Here is a 23184-nt window from a genome sequence, read left to right on the forward strand (position 1 = left end):
TTCAACCGGTTTTGACAGCGTCAGTCACCATGGGGAAAAATATTGATTACAACAGGTCGAAACTTGCAGGAACGACAAAATGTGAAGGATTGTCCTCAACGATTCCATCTGAAATGTTTCTCAGCTGAGGCCTTCAGTCTGGGTGAGAAGCCTGTCAGGTCCCCCTGATTTTCAAAGCCCTCTCTCGCATTTACAGCCTCTCTAGTGCTGTAGCAGGAGTGCTGCTGAAAGCACCACTGCAGTTTCCTCACTTGCACTGTTTATTTCTTCATAACGGCATGAATTTTGCCAAGACTGCACCACAAATATGCAATAAGTCTTGACCCAGGAAATCAGATATGGTGGTGCAGGCTGAAAGCCCACCTCAAACCCACTCGAGAATGATTATTCCTTGTACAGAAATTGGTACCTCAAATCTTGGTATATTGGGGTCCCCGAGAATTGGGTGTGAGTACCTGCTTCAGATTCTAGGTGTTGGGAAAACTGTTCCCAATTTTTTGGGAGGCAGAAAGGGCTTGATGCAGGAAGCCCACCCGCTTCCGGTGAGATGTTAGTTAGGCTCATTAATGAGCTGTTTGAGAGCAATTATCCCTGACCCGACCAGAATGGTGGGGCTTTAACAGGACTCGCACGTGTCTCCAGCAACTGTAGAAAGCTGCACAGCAAATCCTGTCAGTTTGCCAGTGGCCCACCAGCAGGGATACAAACTTGTAAACAAGGAACAGGAATAGACCATTCAGCCCCTCCAGCCTGCTCTGCTATTTAATAAGATCACGGCTAACCTGATAGTAAGCTCAAATCTGCATCCCGCCTACCCCTGATAACCTAACGTCCCCTTGCTTATCAAGAATCTATCCTCCTCTACCTTAAAAAGATTTCCTGGCCCACCCGCGTCGTGTTTACCAATGGCGGAGGCTGCATGCCCTCGGCTGCCAGCAAGATCCCACGATGTCTTTGCCATTTTGTGACGCTTGCCCATCCTGCCACCGGGAAACACGTCATGGGGCGTTACCTTCGGCAGGACTGGAAGATCCTGCCGGCAGGAAGGGCCAGAAAATTCAGCCCAAAGACTTTGCTTTCACTACCTTCTCAAGAAGAGAGTTCCAACTCACTACTCTTGAGAGAAAAAAAACTCATCTCTATTTTAAATGGGTGGCCCTTTATTTTTAAACATTGACCCCTAGTACTAGATTCTTCCACAAGTGGAAACATCCTCTCCACATTCACCCTGTCAATACCCCTTAGGATTTTATATGTTTCAATCAAGTTACCGCTTACTTCACTAAACTCCAGTAGATACAATCCTAGCCTGCCCAACCTTTCCTCATAAGACAACCAGCAGGGATATAAGCATATGATCAAAAACATGTCTAGTGAGGTAGTTGCTGCATTGGTTTGAATTTTCCAAAACTCCCTAGATTTGGGGAAGGCTCATTAAATTGGAAGATTCCTCTATTTCAGGTATTAGTCTGGTAAACCTTCTCTGAACTGCTTCTATCTTTCCTTAAATAAGGTGACCAATACTGTACATAATACTCCAGATGTGGTCTTACTAGTGCCCTGTACAAATGAAGCATAACCTCCGTTCTTTTGTATTCAAATCCCCTCACAATAAGTAATAACATTCTGCTAACTTTCCTAATTACTTGCTGCACTTGCTTACTGGCCTTTGATGATTCATGCACTGGGACACCCAGATCCCTTTGTACCTCAGAACTCTGCAATCTCTCATCGTTAAGATAATATGTTTCTTTCTTATTCTTCCTGCCAATATGGACAATTTCACATTTTCCCACGTGGTACTCCATTTGCCAGTTCATTGCCCACTCACTTAACCTACCTATATATTTTTGTAGCCTCTTTATATCCTCTTCATAACTTATTTTCCGACCAGAAATTTTGGAAACCATCCTTCAATCTCTTCATCCAAGTCATTCTAATAATTGTAAACATTTGGTGTCCCAGCACTGATACTTGTGACACACCACTTGTTTCATCTTGTCGACCTGAAAACGACCCATTTATGCCTACTCTGCTTCCTGTTAGCCAACCAATCTTCTATCCATGCCAATATGTCACCTCTACATCATGAATTTTTATTTTCCACAATAACCTTTGATGTGGCATCTTATCAAATGCTCCTGGAAATCTAGGCTCACTACATTATCCAGTTTCCTTTTAGTCACACCACATATTACTTCCTCAAAGAACTCCGATAAGTTGGGTAAACATGATTTCCCTTTCACAAAACTGGGTTGACTCTGCCTGATTACCTTGAGCTTATCCAAGTGCCCGTCTATAACATTTTTAATAATAGATTCTAACATGTTCCCAATGACAGGTGTTAAGCCTGTAGTTTCCCACTTTTTATCTCCTCCCTTTTTGAATAATGGAGTTACATTTGCTAACTTCCAATCTAGTATGACCATCCCCAAATCTGGGGAGTTTGCAAAATTAAAACCCATGTATTAACTATCTCACTAGATTTTTTTTAGGATTCTAGGATGAAGTCCATCAGGACCCGATCTCTTGTCAACCCACAGCTCCAACACATTCTCAGTACCACTTCTCTGGTGACTAATTTATCTGAGTTATTCCCTCCCTTCCAGTTTCTGCTTTGTAGCTGTTTCTGGGATGTTATTTGTATCCTTTATGGTGAAGGCTGATGCAAAATACTTGTTCAATTCATCTGCCATCTCCTTGTTTTCCATTATAATTCTCCAGACTCACTTTCTATAGAACCATTGTTAACTTGTATCTTCTTTAAATATTTATGGAACTCTTACCATCTGTTTTTAAATTTCTGGCTATCTTTCTCTTGTACTATAATTTTCCTCTCCTTATTAATCTTCTAGTCATCCTTTGCTGTTCCTTACATTCTGTCCAATCTTCTGACCTACCACCTGTCTTTGCAAAATGATATGCCTTTCCTTTAAGTTTTATACTATCTTTAATCTTTCTAGTTAATCATGGATGGTGAGTCCATCCATAGGACTTTTTCTTTCTCATTCATGGGCACTGTATTCCCCGTTGAGGGTCCCATTGTCAAGGAAGCCACTCCTCTACCCTTACTGTTGATCCCCCTATCCCTACCATACTCATCTCAGTCTGGGGGATCAATAACCGATCCCTCCTGCAGGCCCGAGTTCAACATTGGTAGTAGTTGTTGCTCCCAGTGACACTGCCAGTGTCCGGCAGCTTGCAGGGACAGGAAGATGATGTGAGGTACAATGCTGTCCAGTTCCTGATTGCACTGGGCTCCTGTGGACAGGTGACTGGGGGGCGGGGGGGGGGGGGGGTTCCGGGTTCCCACTGGATTTCTTGTCACCTCAACTCAATTCTGCCCATGATTTTTCAGAATAAAGTTTAATTATGTTTCAAAGTACAGCTAAGTGTCAGACCTCTCCCACCACACCTTTCCCAGGATAAAACAAAAATTCTGTTTTAAATTTAATTTTAAAAATACATTATGAATTCAAAACCTTTGAAATTATTCCTTGGGTACACAATTGTGCAATTGCTTAACTTCTTAAATCATAAGTGACTGATGGCTGTATTCGCAGTAATGTATCGGACCCAGTACACTTTTGCGTGCAACTGTGCTGTCACCTTTGCATCTGTGTGAGCATTAAGCAGTTGCGTAACTGGGAAGATTACTGAGTGCACTGAAGCAGTCAGGTGTCAGATCCCTCCAGGGGAGCAGCTCACATTGGTTTGAGTTCACATAGAGTGCGGTATAAATTCAGCCTAAAATGCCTCAAAGTGACAAGCTGAAATATGTGGACATCTAGTAAGGACTGGACATGACTCAACTGCGGTGCTGTTCGTGGTCAAATAACTTGCCTCACACACAAAGGGTAGTTTCTCGCATGAGAAACTCGCATGGTTGTTGGTACCATGGTACCCTATTCTGGCATCAATCACTGTTTCAGGAGAAGAAGGGAGCATACACTTAATTGAGTCTACGTAAATTTACATAAGATTTTCAACAATTTTTCCCTGAGCTTAATTTCGCCACTCATCTGAAATAAAACAGATGTGGACTAATTATTTCAGTGTTCTTCAGGTCCGAGCAGAAACCACATTGGATAAGACCTCTTACTTCCCCCTCTCATGCCTAAAAATATAACATTGATCTACTGTTTACATTCTCGGTGGAGAAACTTTCTATAACTCACTTTCCTGCAGTGCCATATTTCCCCTACTTAATTGTAAATTCTAATTTACTCTATAAATTCATTTCTCTGAAGTAATTTTCAATTCCAATCATTTCTAAAGAACCCTGCGCCAAAACAGACACATTCTCAAGAGGATTTGGTGTAAATTTGTAGTGATTGTCAATAGATTTGAATGGTAGCTCGATGGGCCAATGGAAGAGGACACAATGGGTATTATACAAAGTGAAGCAGGCATAGATCCTAATAAATTCACTTGTTTGAATAAATCATTAGTAATTCTGTGTGTCATCATTTCCATTCGATTTTTAAAGAAAAGGTTGAAGTCGGGATTTTAAGAAGGATAAATGGCAGCAGGCAGAGAGTTACTTTAGAGTAGATCAATAAATATCATGTAACCCTCTGGTTCTGTGGAGATATTTTCCCCATTGTCCCTGACTCCTTAACCTGCCTCTAACCTGTAAAGACATGGCAAAGTTATTTCCTTTATATTTCAGCTACGTTATGCAAGCTGATAAATTCAGCTTAAAAACCATGAAAATTGTTAAAAAACACAATACAGAAATAAGCATGTTTGTGCATTATTAAACTCACAGTTTTGATTTCTGATATGTGTATATCTGTATTTGTTAAACTTTGCCTAACAACACCTTGTTCTATAAACTAATAGTGGTGACCAAAATAAAGAGGCAGCTATGTACTGCGGTTAAAAGAGCTGTAAGATGAGATTTCAGATTTCACTGAAGGAGGACAGCTGTTCAGTCACCAGTGTGAGAGTCAAAAGGTATTTTCCACACTCAGGGTTAGAATCCATCTTCGTGCACCCAAGCATTCAAATAATTCAAGATGGATGCATGACAGCCGTAAAACATGGGCGGCTTCCAGAGGTAGGTGGAGTCACACAGTGCCCTTTTAATCTTGGATCATCTGTGAGAATGGCTGGTTGATGAATCACTGCCAGCACAGTGTGGGACACAGCATTGGTTGTGGCCCCTCTAGCCCACGCTCGCACAAAGTTCATGTTTTAAATTAGACACACGAGGAGAGCTTTCTGAACCGCCAGCAGCATGGCTGAGGAACGAGTGTATTCAGATTCGAGCAACCTTGCTTTTGATATGGCCAACAGCGCTACAGGTGAAGGGGAGGCTGCCCCACTTGACCCATTAACAATATTAACTCTCCTGGAGAAAGTGGCCGGGATTGTTGACAGTGTTAATGAAACTCAGCGGAAAATGGAGCAACAGCAACTGGAAATAGAGAACACCGTGAAAGAGATACAAATCGATGTGGCAAAGCTCAACAAGGCTCACTTAACTACAGATACCACAGTCACCAAGTTGCTAGTGAAAACCCAAAAGATCAACGCTAACGTTAAAGATGTGAGACAACGGCTGGATAAAACGAACGCCCAGGTCAAAAAGGTTGAAGGAAACCACCATGAGCTGCTCAAAAGGAATAAATTCCGTGTGGTCATATTTCAGGTAAGCTCTGTTTCAAATGGTAACTTTAGCTGTTGTCAGTTTGAACAAACTTCCTTTAAAAATTTTACTTGGTATTAAAAGTATGAAGTATGGAAGCAGTCACAGCAGCTACTGAATTAGCTATTCTGAGATTAACTTTATCCAGCAAGGTATTTGTCAATGTATTCAGTCTATGGTGTTTTGCTGAAGGCAGGACACCTGTTAAATGTTTTGAAATCATACGATCCACAAGCAAATCCTTTTTCCCCTTTTGTGTGCCAATGTTCTGAAGTACAATAGATGCTGTTTAAATAAAATGACTGAAACAACAAATCATTTTGGGGTAACAGATGCAAATTAATACAACAGAGCAAGGTAGTATTAATACACCAAGAGGCCATGTGCCATCTGCTTGAAGACTAATGGCTGTGGAACAGCAACTATTTGCTGTCCTCGTGAAAAATAATATGCAGAGAGTGATACTGTGTATTTGGCCTTCCGACTCACACCACAGGTTTAGTTTTGAAAAGACTGGAGTTTGTGAATAGATGAATACCTCAAAATATATTTAGAAAATTGACAATGTTGCATGCCAATATATCTCATATGCTGTTGCAGCATAATTAGCGACAATGGAACATGCTGCCATCAACATTTATTTAGGAGCTATTTTAACATCTTAATAGATGAGTCTGATGAGATGAATGTGCTCATATACTGCACACTGTGCCACCACATTGCAAATGGATGTAGAATGTTGTAATAACAGACGACTCCAGTAGTTATCTCTAATTTAGTATCATTTACCTCCAGTCTGTTTCAATGGCAGACAATTAAAGAGGATGAGGGAACGATGTCTTCCAACTCCATTTAGCACAGTACATTTTAAAAAATTATTGATATTTTTATGCAATTTTCCCCTTCACTTGAAAGCATTCATACTTTGTTAAGGAACGTTGCCTTTGTGGCAGTTTACCTCAGGAACTGCCCTCCACATGGCCATCAGTCATTTGTAAGCTTGGTGTTGGCAGGCGAAGGTGATGGGGGAGGACATTAGGCACGGGCCTAATCTTGACCTCATCTAATGTCCGTGCATATGTAACTCTAGCAGGAGTTAGAATCAGCAGCAGCAGGCAGCCCTGAAATAAAAACAGAAAATGCTGGAAATACTCAGCAGGTCTAGCAGCATCTTTGGAGGGAGAAACGGAGATAATATTTCAAGCCAATGATCTTTTGTCAACTAGGCCTCCCTAACTTTTTTGCTCCTGTAACTCAGGACACAGAGACCAAATTTAAATAACTCACCTCTACCTCAGATCAACTAGCTCAGCGCAATGCAGTGACTAAACTCATTGTGATATTCTTTATTTCAACTACTTATTGGATACAGTTGCTGAGCCACTGGAAGGGGTGGGGGCAAGAAAGAATGTTCCCAATAGTGGGGGAGTCCAGAACTCATAGAATCCCTACAGCACAGAAGGAGGCCATTCAGCCCATTGAGCCTGCACCGACAACAATCCCCCAACCCCATAACCCCACGTATTTACCCTGCTCATCCCCCCGAGAATAGGGTCAATTTAGCATGGCCAATCAACTTAACCTGCACATTTTTTTGATTGTGGGAGGAAACCGGAGCACCCAGAGGAAATCCACAGACATGTGGAGAATGTGCAAACTCCACACAGTGACCCAAGCCAAGAATTGAACCCGGGTCCCTGGCACTGTGAGGCAGCAGTGCTAACCACTGTGCCACCATGTCATCCCATTAGGGGTCATAGTTTGAGAATAGGGAGTAAACCTTTTAGAACTGAAGTGAGGAGAAATTTCTTCACCCAGGATGGTGAATGTATGGAATTCACTACCACAGAATGTAGTTGAGGCCAAAATGTTGTCTGATTTCAAGAAGAAATTAGATATAGCTCTGGGGCCTAAAGGGATCAAAGGATTTGGGAGGAAGGGGGAATCAGGATATTGAATTCGATGATCAGCCATGATCAAGATAAAAGGCGGAACAGGCTTGAAGGGCCGAATGGCCTACGCTGCTTCTAGCTTTTATGTTTCTATGTTTCAATAATTTCAGTACATTTAAAAAATGCATCTGTGGGAATAAAAACAATTAACTTGGTGCCCAGTTTACTTGTAGCATTTGTCTATGTCAAACACAGACAATAATTTACTACCATGTGTTCCATTATTAAACATGATTGCTATGGTAACTGAGGGAATGATCAGTCACTCGTTCAGTAATCATTAGGGTCCTGAAATTAAACTTTGAGATACAAATGTGCAGACACTTTATGAGAGATATCTCTTCCTGTTATTTTGCAATGACATTAATACATCTATAAGTCAGAGGGGAGTTTCAGCATTGGTCTGCTGGCATCCCACAACGTATTCTTAGGATCCTTGAGAATTGTTCTATCTTGCAAAAATAAAATGTTGATCAAAACATCAATGCGACAGAGAAATCGAACATCATTACAACAGACAGTTCAAAAGAGATTGACAGCATAGTGATGTGATAATGGGGACACGTAAAAAGGTTTCCACTGAGAAGCTGATAGAAAATTAACTCTTGTAGTTGTGCCAGAGTTAATTTCTGTGTACGGATACTGGTGAAGGAGAATGCTAATAAAATTATTTGTCATCTTTACATTGAAATAAATCAACATGCTACAGGATAGAAACCCAGAAATAAAAATGACATTTTGTACTTTTATAGGAAGAAAATGAGATGCCTTCCTCAGTGATCTATAAAAATCTTCCTCACGAAGGGAATGTGGCTGCAGCTGAAGGAGAACATCCTGCAACAGCATCCGGCCCACCGCCAGACCTCTCCTCCGATGAAGAGTTTGTTTACGATGAAGAAACCGCAGCTGCACGACTCAAGAAGTCCGGCATGAAGCAGGTGGATAGTCTCAAGAAGACCTTTTCGAGAGAAAACATGCAGAAAACCAGGCAGAACCTTGGGAAGCAAATGAATCGACTCAGTAATACAATCGTCCCGCCGGACCGGAGGGAGAAGATACGGATTTCGGGAGAGAGGCTCAAAAAGTCCATTGTTGACTCCAAGCCATTTCACATGAATATAAAAAAGAAAAATGAAAGAAGCGGGGCGGAAGGACAAGAAGGTGCTGTCAAAGGTATGGGCGAAAGTTCCAAAGGCGAGGTCACAGGAACGGTAGCGGCTGCACCTGGAGCAGCTGAAGCTGGTGAAGATAGCCACCCAGCGACGGTTACAAATGTTGCCAATACAGAAACGGTTGTAGTAACAATGGAAACAAAGAGTGAGGAGGCGATACCTGCAGCGGCAGAGGTGAAGCAGAATCCTGAGTTCAGCTAAAGAAAGACTTAAAGCTGCTCTACTTAATAGCCATAGAACATCCTGGTATCAAAATTGTGATTTTAATACATCTATAAATGTTCCTGTACATCAAATCAAACTTGCCTGGTTTAATTATTTAGAATTTTTTAATTTGGCCATTGTTTTTTGATGAAGCGTTACTTACACTCATGTACAAAGTACTAGTCGTGTCATGTACACCCTGCTAGCAGGCTGAACTGGACCTCAGATGACCGTGGATCAGTCTTCTGCATATTTCGTTCTCCCCACTGATAGTTGTAGAAGTGGGTCCAGTGCAATTGTGAAGGATTAGCGGGAGGTTTACTATCTGAAAAACAATAACTAAAATGCGGGAAGGGTTTTATTTTTAAGAGCAGACCTATAAAGGAGGACAGCATCATTTAATTTTGTATTTGAATCTTAAGGTTTCGTTCTGAATTGGGCTGTTGAGTGGTACAGCTTTAGTTCTTGTCAGCCTCTCAGCTATCGTTACATAGCGTTTATCAGGATCACTTTGCTGTCATAAAGCCATGTAGAGTTGCAAGGGGATGTTTAAAAGAATCTTACTTGCCTGTTGTCAGTTTTGTAATTGAAATGCTGAGTAATCACTGCTCAGGACTCAGAATAAGTGAAATGAAAAGATGCTAAGTATTGGGCATATTTGAGCATATAAATGTGGCATTAGACAATAACATTGTTCTATAAAAATCCATGGACATTCACCATATTCCAGCCCACAGGGAAGTTGCTATATCCTCTGTAATTATGTCACTGTGTGGTTTAGAAATATGTTACTACAATGTGAATATCTTTCTAAACCCTATAGCTGCACAAAGCAAATCAAAACAATTCAAGTACACGCTTTATTTGGAGTATTTTACAAATACTCTCGAATACAAATATTTAGCTAAAATGAGCATGCTGTTGAAGTGTGTATCCTGCGTATTCATATTTGTATCTTTAGTTAGTTTCAATCTGAATTAGAAGTGTCACTGTACATAAAAAAATGGTGTGATTTAGTTTCATATTCTTTGGTGTACTTTTCATGTTGTCTTTTCCCTAGCTTTAATTGTGGTGTGCATGTGCAAATACTCACCAGAGCGATGTGTTTAGCTTTGGGGTGTTTCCAGAGTTATTTGTAGAAAGCATAAAGTCATGCAGTTGGATCTTCAAGTGAATAAACATTTAGTTTGGGCAGACTCATTCATTATCCTTACATGTACAGACTCATTTGTTATCCTTACATGTACAGATTCATTCATAATCCTTACATGTATATTCATAGTCCATAGAACCTTGAGAGTCATTTAGTTTATACAATTGCTGCAAATTTGGCACAGCTGACAGGCGCCTGAATTTATTTTTCTGCTTCCTTCTCTTTACCCCCACCTCTTCTGGAGGTGGTGACTCCTGCTAAACTGTTGACCCATGGGCGCTGGAAGCCTGCTGGTATTTCAGTCAAGCAGTTGGCTGGGAAGAGAGGAATCACAACAAGCCCAGCCCTGTCCTCACCCATTTTCCATTCAAGCAGAATTTCCAGCAGGGGTCACTGGATAGAACCAGGAGCGGGAATCCTGGCCGTTTTCCCCTTCCTAGCTTAGGGATGCTCAAGCAACTTCATGAAAAATTGCTGTGCTTTTCAACACTTGCCTTCAAGATCGGCGGAAAGTATTTGTTCAAATTTGTCGTACTTTCTTGCTTTCAACCCTGTTTGCCCTACCTTATAAGTCTTACATTTTATTCCAGTCTTTAGCTACCTAACACTACACATAATGCCCCAGTTAAATGACGAACAGCTATCCGCTTCATATTTGTTCTGTATAACATGCACACACTCGTTGTCTTTTATCCCTGTGGAGAAATGTCTACTGAGGAGTGCCTGAGAGAAACAATTCACTAAAGTGTGATCTTCAAATACAATCCAGTGTCCTCCATTTTTGATGGCATTGGTACCTTAATATACTGCTAACTTGGCCAAAATTTACAAACCATGTTTGATACAATATAGCTTTTATATCACATGCAATGGATTTCTTGCATCCCAGTCATGTGTTATGGGATATTCTGAAATTGTATTTTGATATTAGGTAGTGATAACAGACTTTTACCCCAATTCACAATTGTCCATCGGATTCGCCCCAAAGGATTAGTGAAAAAAATAACCATCAGGTGTGCAGGATTTTTGTTTGTAAATTGTCTGGGCTGTCTATGTATGTGTGAAAAGGACTTACCTTTGTGTAGGTCGTACAAAATCTTAAATCAGTTCATGTTAAGTTGGTTCTCAGCCATTGCTAACAGTTACAATCTGTAAATTGTACTATCAGTGCACAATAGCTTTGACTTGTCACGTCAGTGGTGACAACATGCAGGTTCCTGCACTTGGAAGCTGGTTCGAAGCCTTGAGAATGTAGGACAGGATTTGGAATATTGCTGCGACAGCAAAAAGCAGGATCAAAGCTGGATAAAAAGCAAAAAACACAATGGGGGAAATAGCAAGGTGAAAGAAATTGTATGTGAAAGAAAAATGGAGAAAGAAAGAGGTAAGATCTTGACTTAAAAAGCAACACCAATAAAGATAAGTTACCGATAAAAGGTAACAATTAAACGTTGACATTTCTAATGGACAAAGAAAGGAAGGAAAGCAGAACTTCATTTTATGTTGAAGATATAGATTTTCGTTTGAGAGAGGCTATAAAGGTGATTCGCAGATATCGCGACCTTTCTATAGGTTGAGGCTAGTCTAGTTTGTGTTTCTCTATGTACATTTCATTGTTCTTAAACTCATTCCTTCCCTGCATCTAAAGATAGAAAATATAGATCAGGGTTGATGTGATACTCATAGGTTCTCTTGTGAAATGTTGCATATAGATATAATTGGTCCCCACTGAATGAATGTTACAAAACACCCGCATATATAATTTGGATCTTTGCATATTAGTTAATGCATTGTTACTTTCATAAACACCAAGATATCAACATTCAGGGAATCAAAGAGGTGAAAGCTTCCATAGTTATGCTTACCACGGGCTGTGATTAATTTACACATGTTAGCGATGGTCTTGAAAGCCAGCTCTGCTACTGCATGAAATGTAATGCGGAAGTGGCACACGGAACAAAACCTTACAGTTGACTGACATGTTATGGTAATCAGCAGAATTCCTGATAGGGGAATATTTACCGGAGTGAAGCTGACAAAATGTGAACTGGAAATGCTTAGTAGAATGTGACAGAGGCAAAGTCCAGGTATTAATAGAGCTAAATACAATTCCTCTATCAATTTCTACCATTTTATCCATCAACACTTTGTGAAGTAACATTGTACGTGTAAAATATTTTAAGGCTTTTCATTATATTTATTGTTACCACGTTAATGCAATTGGAGGTTGGAAGTTAATTTGTTATCTGGAAGAATAAATCTGATTGCCTTATTCCCTTCTAATTATTGCCCTTTGGTGTTTATACTTATTGTTATTTTGGTTTTGGATGCAATTTATGTACATTAACTCAATAAAGAAAAGAATACACAATTTGCTCATCTTGAGTATTCAAGAGTTTTGCTTTTATTTATTGTCGTCTTATTAAGTTCATTAATAGAAATAGCCGCCCACTGTAAATTCTACCACGCCAATTTCCACCTGCTGAACATAAGCATTTTCAAGTTAGTAGATTGGAATTTCCTCAGGAATTGGTGGGTGTGGGGATGGGGAGACATTCTCCTGAGTTGCTGCTTAGATTGTTTTCTTTAGAGCTGAGGATGCGAAGGGGGAACATGAGTGAAGTGTGTAAGATTATGAGAGGTACGGACAGGGTGAGTAGGGAGCAGCTGTTCTGCTTGATTGAGGGGACAATCACGAGAGGACATAGTTTAAGGGAAAGGGGCAGATGATTCAGAGGGGATTTGAGAAAAAACATTTTCACTCAGAAGGTGGTGGGAATCTGGAATACGCTGCCTGGGAAGGTAGAGGAGGCCAGAAACCTTACAACATTTAAAAAGTATTTGAATGAGCACTTGAAATTCAAGGATATGGTACAAGTGCAGGAAAATGGGATTAGTGCACCTTTAGTGTTAGTTATTGTCGGTGTAGACTCAATGGGCCGAAGGGCATTTTCTGCGCTGTATGTCTCTATAACTCCATGTCAGAAGATAAGCAGTGGAAACCCCATTTACACCTCCACATAATCTTCCATTGACTCCTTGGGAAGGGGGTATTTTACAGGGAATACTAGGCTCTCGGCCACCAGCTGTAAAGCCAGCAAGAGATTCACACGCTCTTCTGGGAAGGCATGGTGGCATTATGTGCCAATCAGGCAGTTGAGAGGTCACAGGATCAGGACACCAGCCGAGCTGCCAGCCAATTGGAGGCAGCGGTTCTATTGAACAGCAACGCAATTGAGGAAGCAGTGGCTGCTCCTGGTGTGATACCCACACAAATCCAGGATTGTGCAGCAACCCAAGCAGGCCAGAGGTCAGTTTGTTTTAAACAGGATGTGGGTGTCGCTGACCAGGCCAGTGACGGGCTTCATGCGATGGGGTCATAGGAGGGGAGAGGTTCTTAGTTGATTCTCAATGGGCACCACCTTCCCAATGCTGGGTGCCTCAATCAGGTACTGAGTGCAATTGAATGAGGGACTCACCTCACCCCCACCCATTCACACCCATCCTGCCTGTTTAAATACACACCCACCACCAAACTCATTGGATTCTCGAAAGAGGATAAATCAACCATGGTTAACCAAAGGAGTTAAGGATATTATTTAACTGAAAGGAAAAATCATTCAATATGGCAAAAATTAGTGGTAAGCCAGAAGATTGGGAAAGTTTTAAAAACTAACAAAAGATGAACAGAAATATGGAGGGAGAAATAAACCATGAGGGCAAACTAGCAAGTCATATAAAAATAGACAGAGCCTCTTTAAATATGTAAAAAGGAAATAAAGGCCAAAGTGAACATAGGCTTCTTAGAGAATGAGACCAAGGAAATAATAATGGAGAACCAGGAATTTGCAAAGGAGTTAAATAAATACTTTGCACCAGCCTCAACTAATCAAGAGGCAAAAGAGAGGAAGAAATAAATACAATAACTACCACGAGAGAAAAAGTGCCAAGGAAACTAACAGGGCTAAAGCTGATGAGTCCCCTTGACCTGATCAGTTGCATCCTTGGATATTAAAAAAAGTAGTTAAAGTAAAGTTTATTTAATAGTCACAAATAGGCTTACAACACTGCAATGAAGTTACTGTGAAAATCCCCTAGGCGCCACACTCTGGCACCTGTTCAGGTACATTGAGGGACAATTTAGCATGGGCAATTCACCTAACCCGCACATCTTTCGACTGTGGGAGGAAATCAGAGCATCCGGAGGAAACCCACGCAGATGCAGGGAGGACATGCAAACTCCACAGAGGCGGTGACCCAAGCCAGGAATTGAACCCAGGTCCCTGGTGCTGTGAAGCAACCACTGTGCCACCTTGCGATCCCTGCAGAATTACAGAGATAGTGAATGCACTGGGGTAGTCGCCTTCCAAAAATCCTTAAATTCTGGAAAAGTCCCAGTGGAGTGGGAAACTACCAATGTAACACTCTTAATCAAAAAGGGAGACAAAAAAACAAGTGGGCCAGTTAGCTTTACATCTGTCATGAGGAAAATGTTAAAGTCTATTATGAAGGATACAACAGCAAAGCATTTCGAGATACAAAATCAAGCAGAGTCAACATGGCTTCACGAAGGGGAAAGCATGCCTGACAAATTTATTAGAATTCTTTAAGGTGGTAACAAGTAGGATAGATAAAGGTGAATTGAAAGATGTAATATACTTGGATTTCCAATAAGGTACCACACAAAAGCCTAATTCATAAGATAAGAGCCTATGCTGTTGGGGTACTATATTAGCATGGATCGAGCATGGATCGAGGATTGGGTAACTAATAGAAGACCAAGAGTTGGGATAAGAGGGGCATTTTCAGGATGACAACCTGCAACATAGAATGCCACAGTACTGGGCATGGGGTCACAATTATTTAGAATATATATTATTTGTGGAAAATAGGTAGGAAAACAAGTGGTAAGGATGACAGTAAGAGTTTACAGAGGTATATAGACAGGTTGGGTGGAATCTTCCACGCCTCCCACTGTGAGTTTTGTGGGGGCCACTAACCAGGGGTGGGATCTTCTGACCCTGCCAATGAGGTTTCCCATTTTATGCACCCCCCCCTCCCCCACCGCCCCCCCAAACCCACTTCTGCCAGGAATCCATGGCGGGGACTCAATGTTGGTGGGTCTAAATGATCCCCACAGAGGGAATGGCCTGAAAATTCCAGCCCTTAAATTATGAATTTTTACTTCAATCCTAAATAGATTTTTGGTACAAATCTACAATTCAGTTTCAGAAGATTTCCACTGATTATCATCTCCAATTAGAAAGTGCTGATTAATCTTTGCCATCAATTCTTACTGATTTACACATTCTTCACAGTGACACCTCCGCTATGAAATTCAATTATCAGGGAACATGAAACAAAATAGTAAAATAGTTTACAGGCGCATCGCTGAGTTCAATCATTTCTGACACAGCAGCAGCAACATTTGGTAACAACAAAGACTGGTTTGAGACCCATTCAGCAGAGATGACATCTGTCATTGAAGCAAAAAACAAAGATTACCTGATGAACGGCATATACCCGACGGCTGGAACACTGCGTCACTTGAAAGTACTCAAGAAAGTTGTACGAATAAACAGGGAGATATTGTGCAAATGAACACTGAATTAGCCTATGTCTTTGATTGTGGAAATCTATCTGTTATATTTGAAGGGATCAAGAGGATTTTTGGTTCTACCATCAGCAAAGTTTCTCCTTGAAATCAGCAAATGGTGACATTCTCACCGACAGAAGTAAACAGATGTCTTGCTGGGTTGAACACGACTGTCAGCTATACTCCCATGAGATGGACATCTCCCAGTCCCTGTTTGACTCTCCTCCAGCTTTGTGTCATGGTTGAGTTGGACAAGGAACCCTCATCACTTGAGCTGGAAAAGGCCATTGATTGCTGAGCAAGCAGAAAGGCTCCCGGCAAGGGTGGAATTCCAGCTGAACTGCTCAAACACGGATAGTCCCATCTCCAGCACAGGCACAGAAGAGGATTCTGGGAGAACCCAACTCAGTCACCTCGACTGTACTGTGGGTAGCCGAAGAAACCCCTTGTAACATCACCTGACTCTGTCCCTGCCTCAGGTTATCCACTGCTGAAACCGTCTTCTGCTTTTTTTAACTCTAGACTTAACAAGGGGTTAGCACGGTGGCACAGTGATTAGTCCTGCTGCCTGATAGCGCCAGGGACCCGGATTCTATTCTGGCCTCAGGTGATTGTGTAGAGTTTGCATGTTCTCCACATGTCTGCATGGGTTTCCTCTGGCTGGACCGGTTTCCTCCCACACTCCAAAAATATGTGGGTTAGGTTGATTGGCCTTGCTAAATTGCTACTTAGTGTCAGAGGGATTAGCAGGGTGAATTTGTGGAGTTATGGAGATAGGACCTGGGTAGAATTGTTAGTGTGGACTTGATGGATCAAAAGGCCCCTTTTTGCACTGTAGGGTTTCTATGGTTCTATAAACACATGATCATCAAAAACTGCTGCCTGTGTTCTAACTTGCATCCAGTTATCTCCCCTGTGCTCGCCAACCTACATTGGCTCCCAGTAAATTAACACATGAAAACATTCCTTATTTTGCAAATCCCTCCACAGCCTCACTCCTCCCCATCTCTGTAATCTCTTCCAGTCCCACAACCCTCCAAAGTAACTGCATTCTTCTAATCCTGCAATTGCCTCCCGATGTGGGAGGCGCTCTGGAGATTATATTGCAGGACCACCACTAGGGTGGCACGGTGGCACAGTGGTTAGCACTGCTGCTTCACAGTGCCAAGGACCCGGGTTCGATTCCCAGCTTGGTTCACTGTCTGTGTGGAGTTTGCACGTTCTCCCATGTCTGCATGGGTTTCCTTCCACAGTCTGAAAGATGTGCTGGTTAGGTGCATTGACCCGAACAGGTGCCGGAGTGTGGCACCTAGGGGAATTTCACAGTAACTTCATTGCAGTGTTAATGTAAGCCTTACGTGTGCCTAGTAAATAAACTTTACTTTAAACTCATACCTGTCACAAAGAAAGATGGTTGTGGCTGTTGGAAATCAATCTAAGCTTCAGGTCATCCCTGCAGGAGTTCCTCAGGGTTGTGTTCTAGGCACAACCATCTTCAGCTGCTTCATCAATGACCTTCCTTCCACCATCATAAGGTCAGAAGTGGGGACGCTCGCTGATGACTGCACAATGTTTGGCACTGTTTGTGACTCCTCAGATACTGAAGCAGTCCATACCCATATGCAGCAAGACCTGAACAACATTCAGGTTTGGGCTGACAAGTGGCAAGTAACATTCACACCCCACAAATGCCAGACAGTGACCATCTCCAACAAGAGGGAACCCAACTATTGTCCCTTGCCATTCAATGGCATTACCATCATTGAGTGTCCCACTATCAACATCCTGGGGGTTACTTTTAACCAGAAATTGAACTGGACCAGCCATATAAATACTGTGGCTATAAGATTTGATTTGATTTATTATTGTCACATGTATTAACATACATTGTTTATTGCGCGCTATATAGACAAAGTATATCATTCATAGAGAAGGAAACGAGAGAGTGCAGAATATAATGTTACAGTCATAGCTAGGGTGTAGAGAAAGATCAGCTTAATGCAAGGCAAGTCCATTCAAAAGTCTGACCGCAGCAGGGAAGAAGTTGTTTTTGGGTCGGTTGGTACGTGACCTCAAACTTTTGTATCTTTTTCCTGACGGAAGAAGGTGAAAGAGAGAATGTCCGGGGTGCGTGGGGTCCTTAATTATGCTGGCTGCTTTGCCGAGGCAGTGCGAAATGTAGACAGAGTCAATGGATGGGAGGCTGGTTTGCGTGACGGATTTGTAGTTCCTTGCAGTCTTGGGCAGAGCAGGAGCCATACCAAGCTGTGATACAACCAGAAAGAATGCTTTCTATGGTGATCTGTAAAAGTTGGTGAGCGTCGTAGCTGACATGCCAAATTTCCTTAGTCTTCTGAGAAAGTAGAGGCGTTGGTGGACTTTCTTAACTATAGTGCGGCATGGGGGGACCAGGACATCTGGACACCTAAAAACTTGAAGCTCTCGACTCTTTCTACTTCGTCCCTGTTGATGTAGACAGGGGCATGTTCTCCTTTACGCTTCCTGAAGTCGATAACAATCGCCTTCATTTTGTTGACATTGACGGAGGGATTATTATTGCCGCACCTGTTCACCAGATTCACTATCTCATTCCTGCACTCTGTCTCATCATTGTTTGAGATCCGACCCAATATGGTGGTGTTGTCAGCAAACTTGAAAATTGAATTGGAGGAGAATTTGGTCACACAGTCATAGATGTATAAGGAGTATAGTAGGGGGCTGAGAACACAGCCTTGTGAGGCACCGGTGTTGAGGATGATCGTGGAGGAGGTGTTGATGCCTATCCTTACTGATTGTGGTCAGTGAGTTAGGAAGTTCAGGACCCAGTCGCAGAAGGAGGTGTCGAGGCCCAGGCCACGGAGTTTGGAGATGAGTTTCATGGGAATAATGGTGTTGAAGGCTGAGCTGTAGTCAATAAATAGGAGTCTGACATAGGTGCCTTTGTTATCTAGGTGGTCCAGGGTTGAGTGTAGGGCCAGGGATATGGAGTCTGCTGTGGACCTGTTCGGTGATAGGCAAACTGTAGTCCAGGTAGTCCGGGAGGCTGGAATTGATTTGTGCCATGACTAGCCTTTCGAAGTACTTCATAATGATGGATGTCAGAGCCACCGGCCGAGAGCAGGCCAGAAGCTAGAAATCCTGTGGGGATTAACTCACCTCCTGACTCCACAAAGACTGTCCACCGGCTACAAGGCACACGTCTGGAATGTGATGGAATACTCTCCACTGGACAAGGTGCAGGTCCAACAACACTCATGAAGCCTGACACCATCCAGGAAGCAGCAACCCATTTCATTGACACTCCATTCCCCATCTTCAATATGAGGCACAGTGGCATCAGTGCCATATACAAGATGCATTGCAGTAATTCACTAAGACCCCTCAGGCAGCACCTTCCAAACCTGAGATCTAGAAGGACAAGGGCAGCGGATGCATGGGAGCACCACCACCTGTAAGTTCCCCTCCAAGCCACACACCATCCTTACTTGGAACTATATCACCCTTCCTTCACTGTGACTGGGTCAAAATCCTGGAATTCCCTCCCAAACAGCACTGTGACTGTACCTACACCACATGGACTTTAAGGGTTTAAAAAGGTAGCTCATCAGCACCTTCTGAATGCCAATTAGGAATGGGGATTAAAAATGCTGGCATAACCAGCAACGCCTATGTCCCATGACATATTTTTATTTAAAATCTGCAAGAAACTGCAGCAACTTGCCAAGAATTGTTCAGCAGCATTGGTAGAAATTAGAAATATGGTAGAATAGATGATATTTTGCTTGGAATAAGTCAGAAGATGTTCAAGGTTTTGATTGGCTTGGAATAAGTGCCCTCTAAAATGCCCGAGAAAGTCATTCAAATCAAGGGCAAGTATAGATGGGTATCAAATATTGGCCTTGCCAATGACGCCCACATCCCATGAAGGAATAAATGAAGTTGAATGATATATAACAATTACCCAAGGACAAGGGGAATCACCAGGGTTGCAGAGTGTTGAAGATTTATTGGATTGCTTGGATATGTGAATAAGGATCATGTAAACCATACCTGCATTAGCTCTCTTGTTTCTTACGTCCTTCGGTACCTGCACTTCTTTCACGGTCCTTGTGCTGTTAATTTCACAGTACTTCAATCTGGTCAAGGAGATATTTATCGGGACGTTTACCCTCTTCAATAAGGTCACAGATGCTGCATTTTCATTTCTTACAATCAGCAGTGCAAATATCAGAGAATAAATGGGCTCGGACAAGTATAACTAACAATAGGAACCTGCCTTCCTTGACCACAAATTCTGCACCAATATGATTCACTGCCATTGAATAAGTTGAGTGAAAGTTCCATTATTCTTATCCTTCAGGTCCACTGTTCATTCAATCATTCAGTCTATCCTCAATGGGATAGAGTGGGCAGTCAGCCCATTCTATCAAAATTGTAACGTTTTTTAAAGTTTATTTATTATTGTCACAAGTAGGCTTACATTAACACTGCAATGAAGTTACTGTGAAAATCCCCTAGTCGCCACACTCCAGCGCCTGTTTGGGTACACTGAGGGAGAATTTAGCATGGCCAATGCACCTAAACAGCACGCCTTTTGGACTATGGGAGGAAACCAGAGCACCCGGAGGAAACCCATGCAGACACGGGGAGAGGGTGCAAACTCCACACAGACAGTGACCCAAGCCGGGAATCAAACCCGAGTCCCTGGCGCTGTGAGGCAGCAGTGCTAACCACTGTGCCACCGTGCTGCCCCATATGATATTGTCATTTACTGATCCATTCATAAAGGGCAGCACCTCTCTATGAAACTACTGGACAAGATCTTCCAGCTGTTTATGCTGGCGGGATCCTCCAGATTTCCCGGTGGCTGGGTGGTGGGGGGGGGGGGGGCGCGGGCAGAGTGGGTTTTTTAAAAGTTTTTTTAAAGTTTATTTATTAGCGTCACAAGTAAGGCTTATGTTAACACTGCAATGAAGTTACCGTGAGATTCCCTTAGTCGCCACATTCCAGCATCTGTTTGGGTGAATGCACCTAAGCAGTGGGGGTGGGGGGGATGGATTCAATGGGAAGTCCCATTGACAGCAGCAGGACCAGAAGAAACCGCCCCCCATCAGCCAGTGGCAGGTTGCCTCCCATCACTGATAAAGACGCTGCGATGGGGTCAGAAAATCCCACCCAGTCTTTTGAGTAATTAAGGGAAAAGGTTAGTTTAACAAATCAACTTGTGAACATAGGCTCAAATCATCAGATTGTCAGAGACGAGATGAAAGATGAGCACTAGAACCGCGCATAGGTTCTGATGGTGTTGAGTATAAATATATAGTCATTTGGCAGTACCCAAATTGACTGTTGCTGAAAAAAGATACATTTTTTGTTAAAGCTTTCTGTGTTGCATTCATCAGGACATTTTTGGTATTCTTGCGCATTATCCTGATCAATTCAAGATGAAAAGCTTCGACAAAAGATGTCTCTTTTTTCAGCAACAATCAAGTTTAAAGCTAGAATTCTCACTCGTGGTGGGATTCTCCGGTCCTGATGTTGAGTGAATGGAAATTTGGCTGAGCGTCAAATTCACCCGTCTCACTGGCAGCAGAGGTGGCGTGTAAGACATTGGAGAATTCCAGCCTAAACTTGTGATGGGCAGTTCTCCCTCTTAGCAGGACCCTGCATGAATGTCTCTGACTCTGAGCTGGAAAGTAGGGACAGACATGCATCACTTACCTTGAAAGTATCCAGGAAAAGTTGAGGACCTAGTCTGATACTTCAGTAACTCCATAACTGACCTCCCATTCACTCACCCCCCGACTAGCCTCTCCCTCCCCGACCACTCGATAACCCCCCCCACCTAGACTGACCTGACTACCCTCCAACCTGACTACCTGCCAACCCACCTCACCCGCCAACCTACCTCACCTACCTACACACTTATCCACCTACCTATTCACTCACTCACCCATTCATTCATCCATTCATTCATCCATTCACTAACCCACACTCAAAGACTGAGCTGCAGTAGTTACTGCCCTAAAAAAGGGTCAAATCTTCCCCTTCCTCTGACTCTACTCCCATCCAATGAAGTTCCCCAGGTGACGCTGCACACTTCTGCAGCAGCCGCAATTGGAAGATTCCAGGAGGAATGGTCAGTAGCATGTGGTCAGGAAAATTTTCTTGGACTGCGGCAATGCACACCACACCGCTGACTGGAAGATTCAGGCCATCATTGTCTCCTGTAAGTATAACCACATCAATGCAGAGGTTTATTTTTCTTCAGCTTAAAGAGGACGTGACCAAATGTGATTTGATGCATTAGTTCCTCAAATGCAGTGGATACGTTTCTTTGAAATTTCTCAGCTCCACCTCAAAAAGTCATGATTTTACTGAAACTTTTAGAAAATTGCATTTCAAAACATATTCCCACTGAAAATAACCCACAAGGGAAATGCTTCAGTAAGCAACTCCATGTTGTTAAAATGCTTAGCTTTAACTTCAGCAAAGTGGTTAGTAGATCCTCCCTTAGGGGTCATTCATTATAGCGAGAACTCTTTGACCTGTTGCCACTAAATTCCTGAACAACATGTCACCTTCAGCCTATCCCCGCCACTCCTCACAAAAGAATGTCACCAGTTTTCACAGCTTTCCTTCAAGTTGCTGTAAGTTAGTCAATCTGTCTGGCAAACTCTTGATTAAAGACCCTAAACCATTCCACGTTCCTCCGTTATTTTTATATTCCGCATTAAGTAGTTTGTAAATTCCATGTATATTTGGCGAATCCTGTTGTTATATAGATAGCCTTAAAACCTTAAAGCATCCCAAGATCCTGGGGGAAGGTTCATTCAGTTGTGTGCAAGCATTCACCAGATACTGTTCAGAAAGGCTGTGGAGTTTCTGCTTCGGATGGATTTGCAGGGGACCTGCCATATTATTTCGTGAGAATTTATTCAGAATAACTTGCTTGTTTTGTAATTTTTGGAAATGGTACTCAGTAAATCAAATTAATTGACCACTATTTGATGCCAACAAAAATCTAGTCATTGCAAAGTGGCAAAATGGCAAAATTGAAAGGACAAGAAATAAAGAGACAGCCTTGTCCCTCATGCCATTTTAGGCACTCACGTGACTGTAATGTAATACCTTCTGACATACCAGCCCATATAAATTTAGACTGCCCTGTATTTAGAGCTTTACAAGTGGAGCATAGTGTCACTGGAAGAACATTTATTCTGACAACCGCAACTTTCCCCCAAATGGGCATTGGTAATTTAAGGGCCCCTCTAGGAATTGTGGATGTAATTGGTTCCTTTTACATATAACCAGTTTAATTTAAATGTTAAAGCTATCAATTAAATATCACTATTAATTACAAATGTTCAATTATTTTTCAAATGAATTAATATTACAGCTACAATGTTTCAATAACATGTTTAACAACTGTAATTTAAAATTACTAGTGCATG

General features: G+C 42.2%; 1 protein-coding gene across 1 annotated transcript; it reads left to right on the plus strand.

Annotated features, from left to right (window-relative positions):
• Positions 1 to 4921: 4921 nt before the first annotated feature.
• LOC144508025 (caveolae-associated protein 4-like) lies at positions 4922 to 12519 on the plus strand. Its single transcript, XM_078235742.1, has 2 exons — positions 4922 to 5656; positions 8358 to 12519. Exons 1-2 carry the CDS (start codon positions 5243 to 5245, stop codon positions 8976 to 8978), a joined length of 1035 nt encoding a protein of 344 aa, XP_078091868.1. The 5' UTR covers positions 4922 to 5242; the 3' UTR covers positions 8979 to 12519.
• Positions 12520 to 23184: the final 10665 nt, after the last annotated feature.

Source organism: Mustelus asterias, chromosome 2 (assembly GCF_964213995.1).
Source record: "Mustelus asterias chromosome 2, sMusAst1.hap1.1, whole genome shotgun sequence".
Taxonomy (NCBI): Eukaryota; Metazoa; Chordata; class Chondrichthyes; order Carcharhiniformes; family Triakidae; genus Mustelus; species Mustelus asterias.

Excerpts from the sequence above, each read along its gene's own strand:
- LOC144508025 (XM_078235742.1), top strand. The coding sequence starts at position 5,243 with ATGGCTGAGGAACGAGTGTATTCAGATTCGAGCAACCTTGCTTTTGAT. Across the intron at positions 5,657-8,357 it reads TCCGTGTGGTCATATTTCAG|GAAGAAAATGAGATGCCTTC; the intron begins GTAAGCTCTGTT and ends GTACTTTTATAG.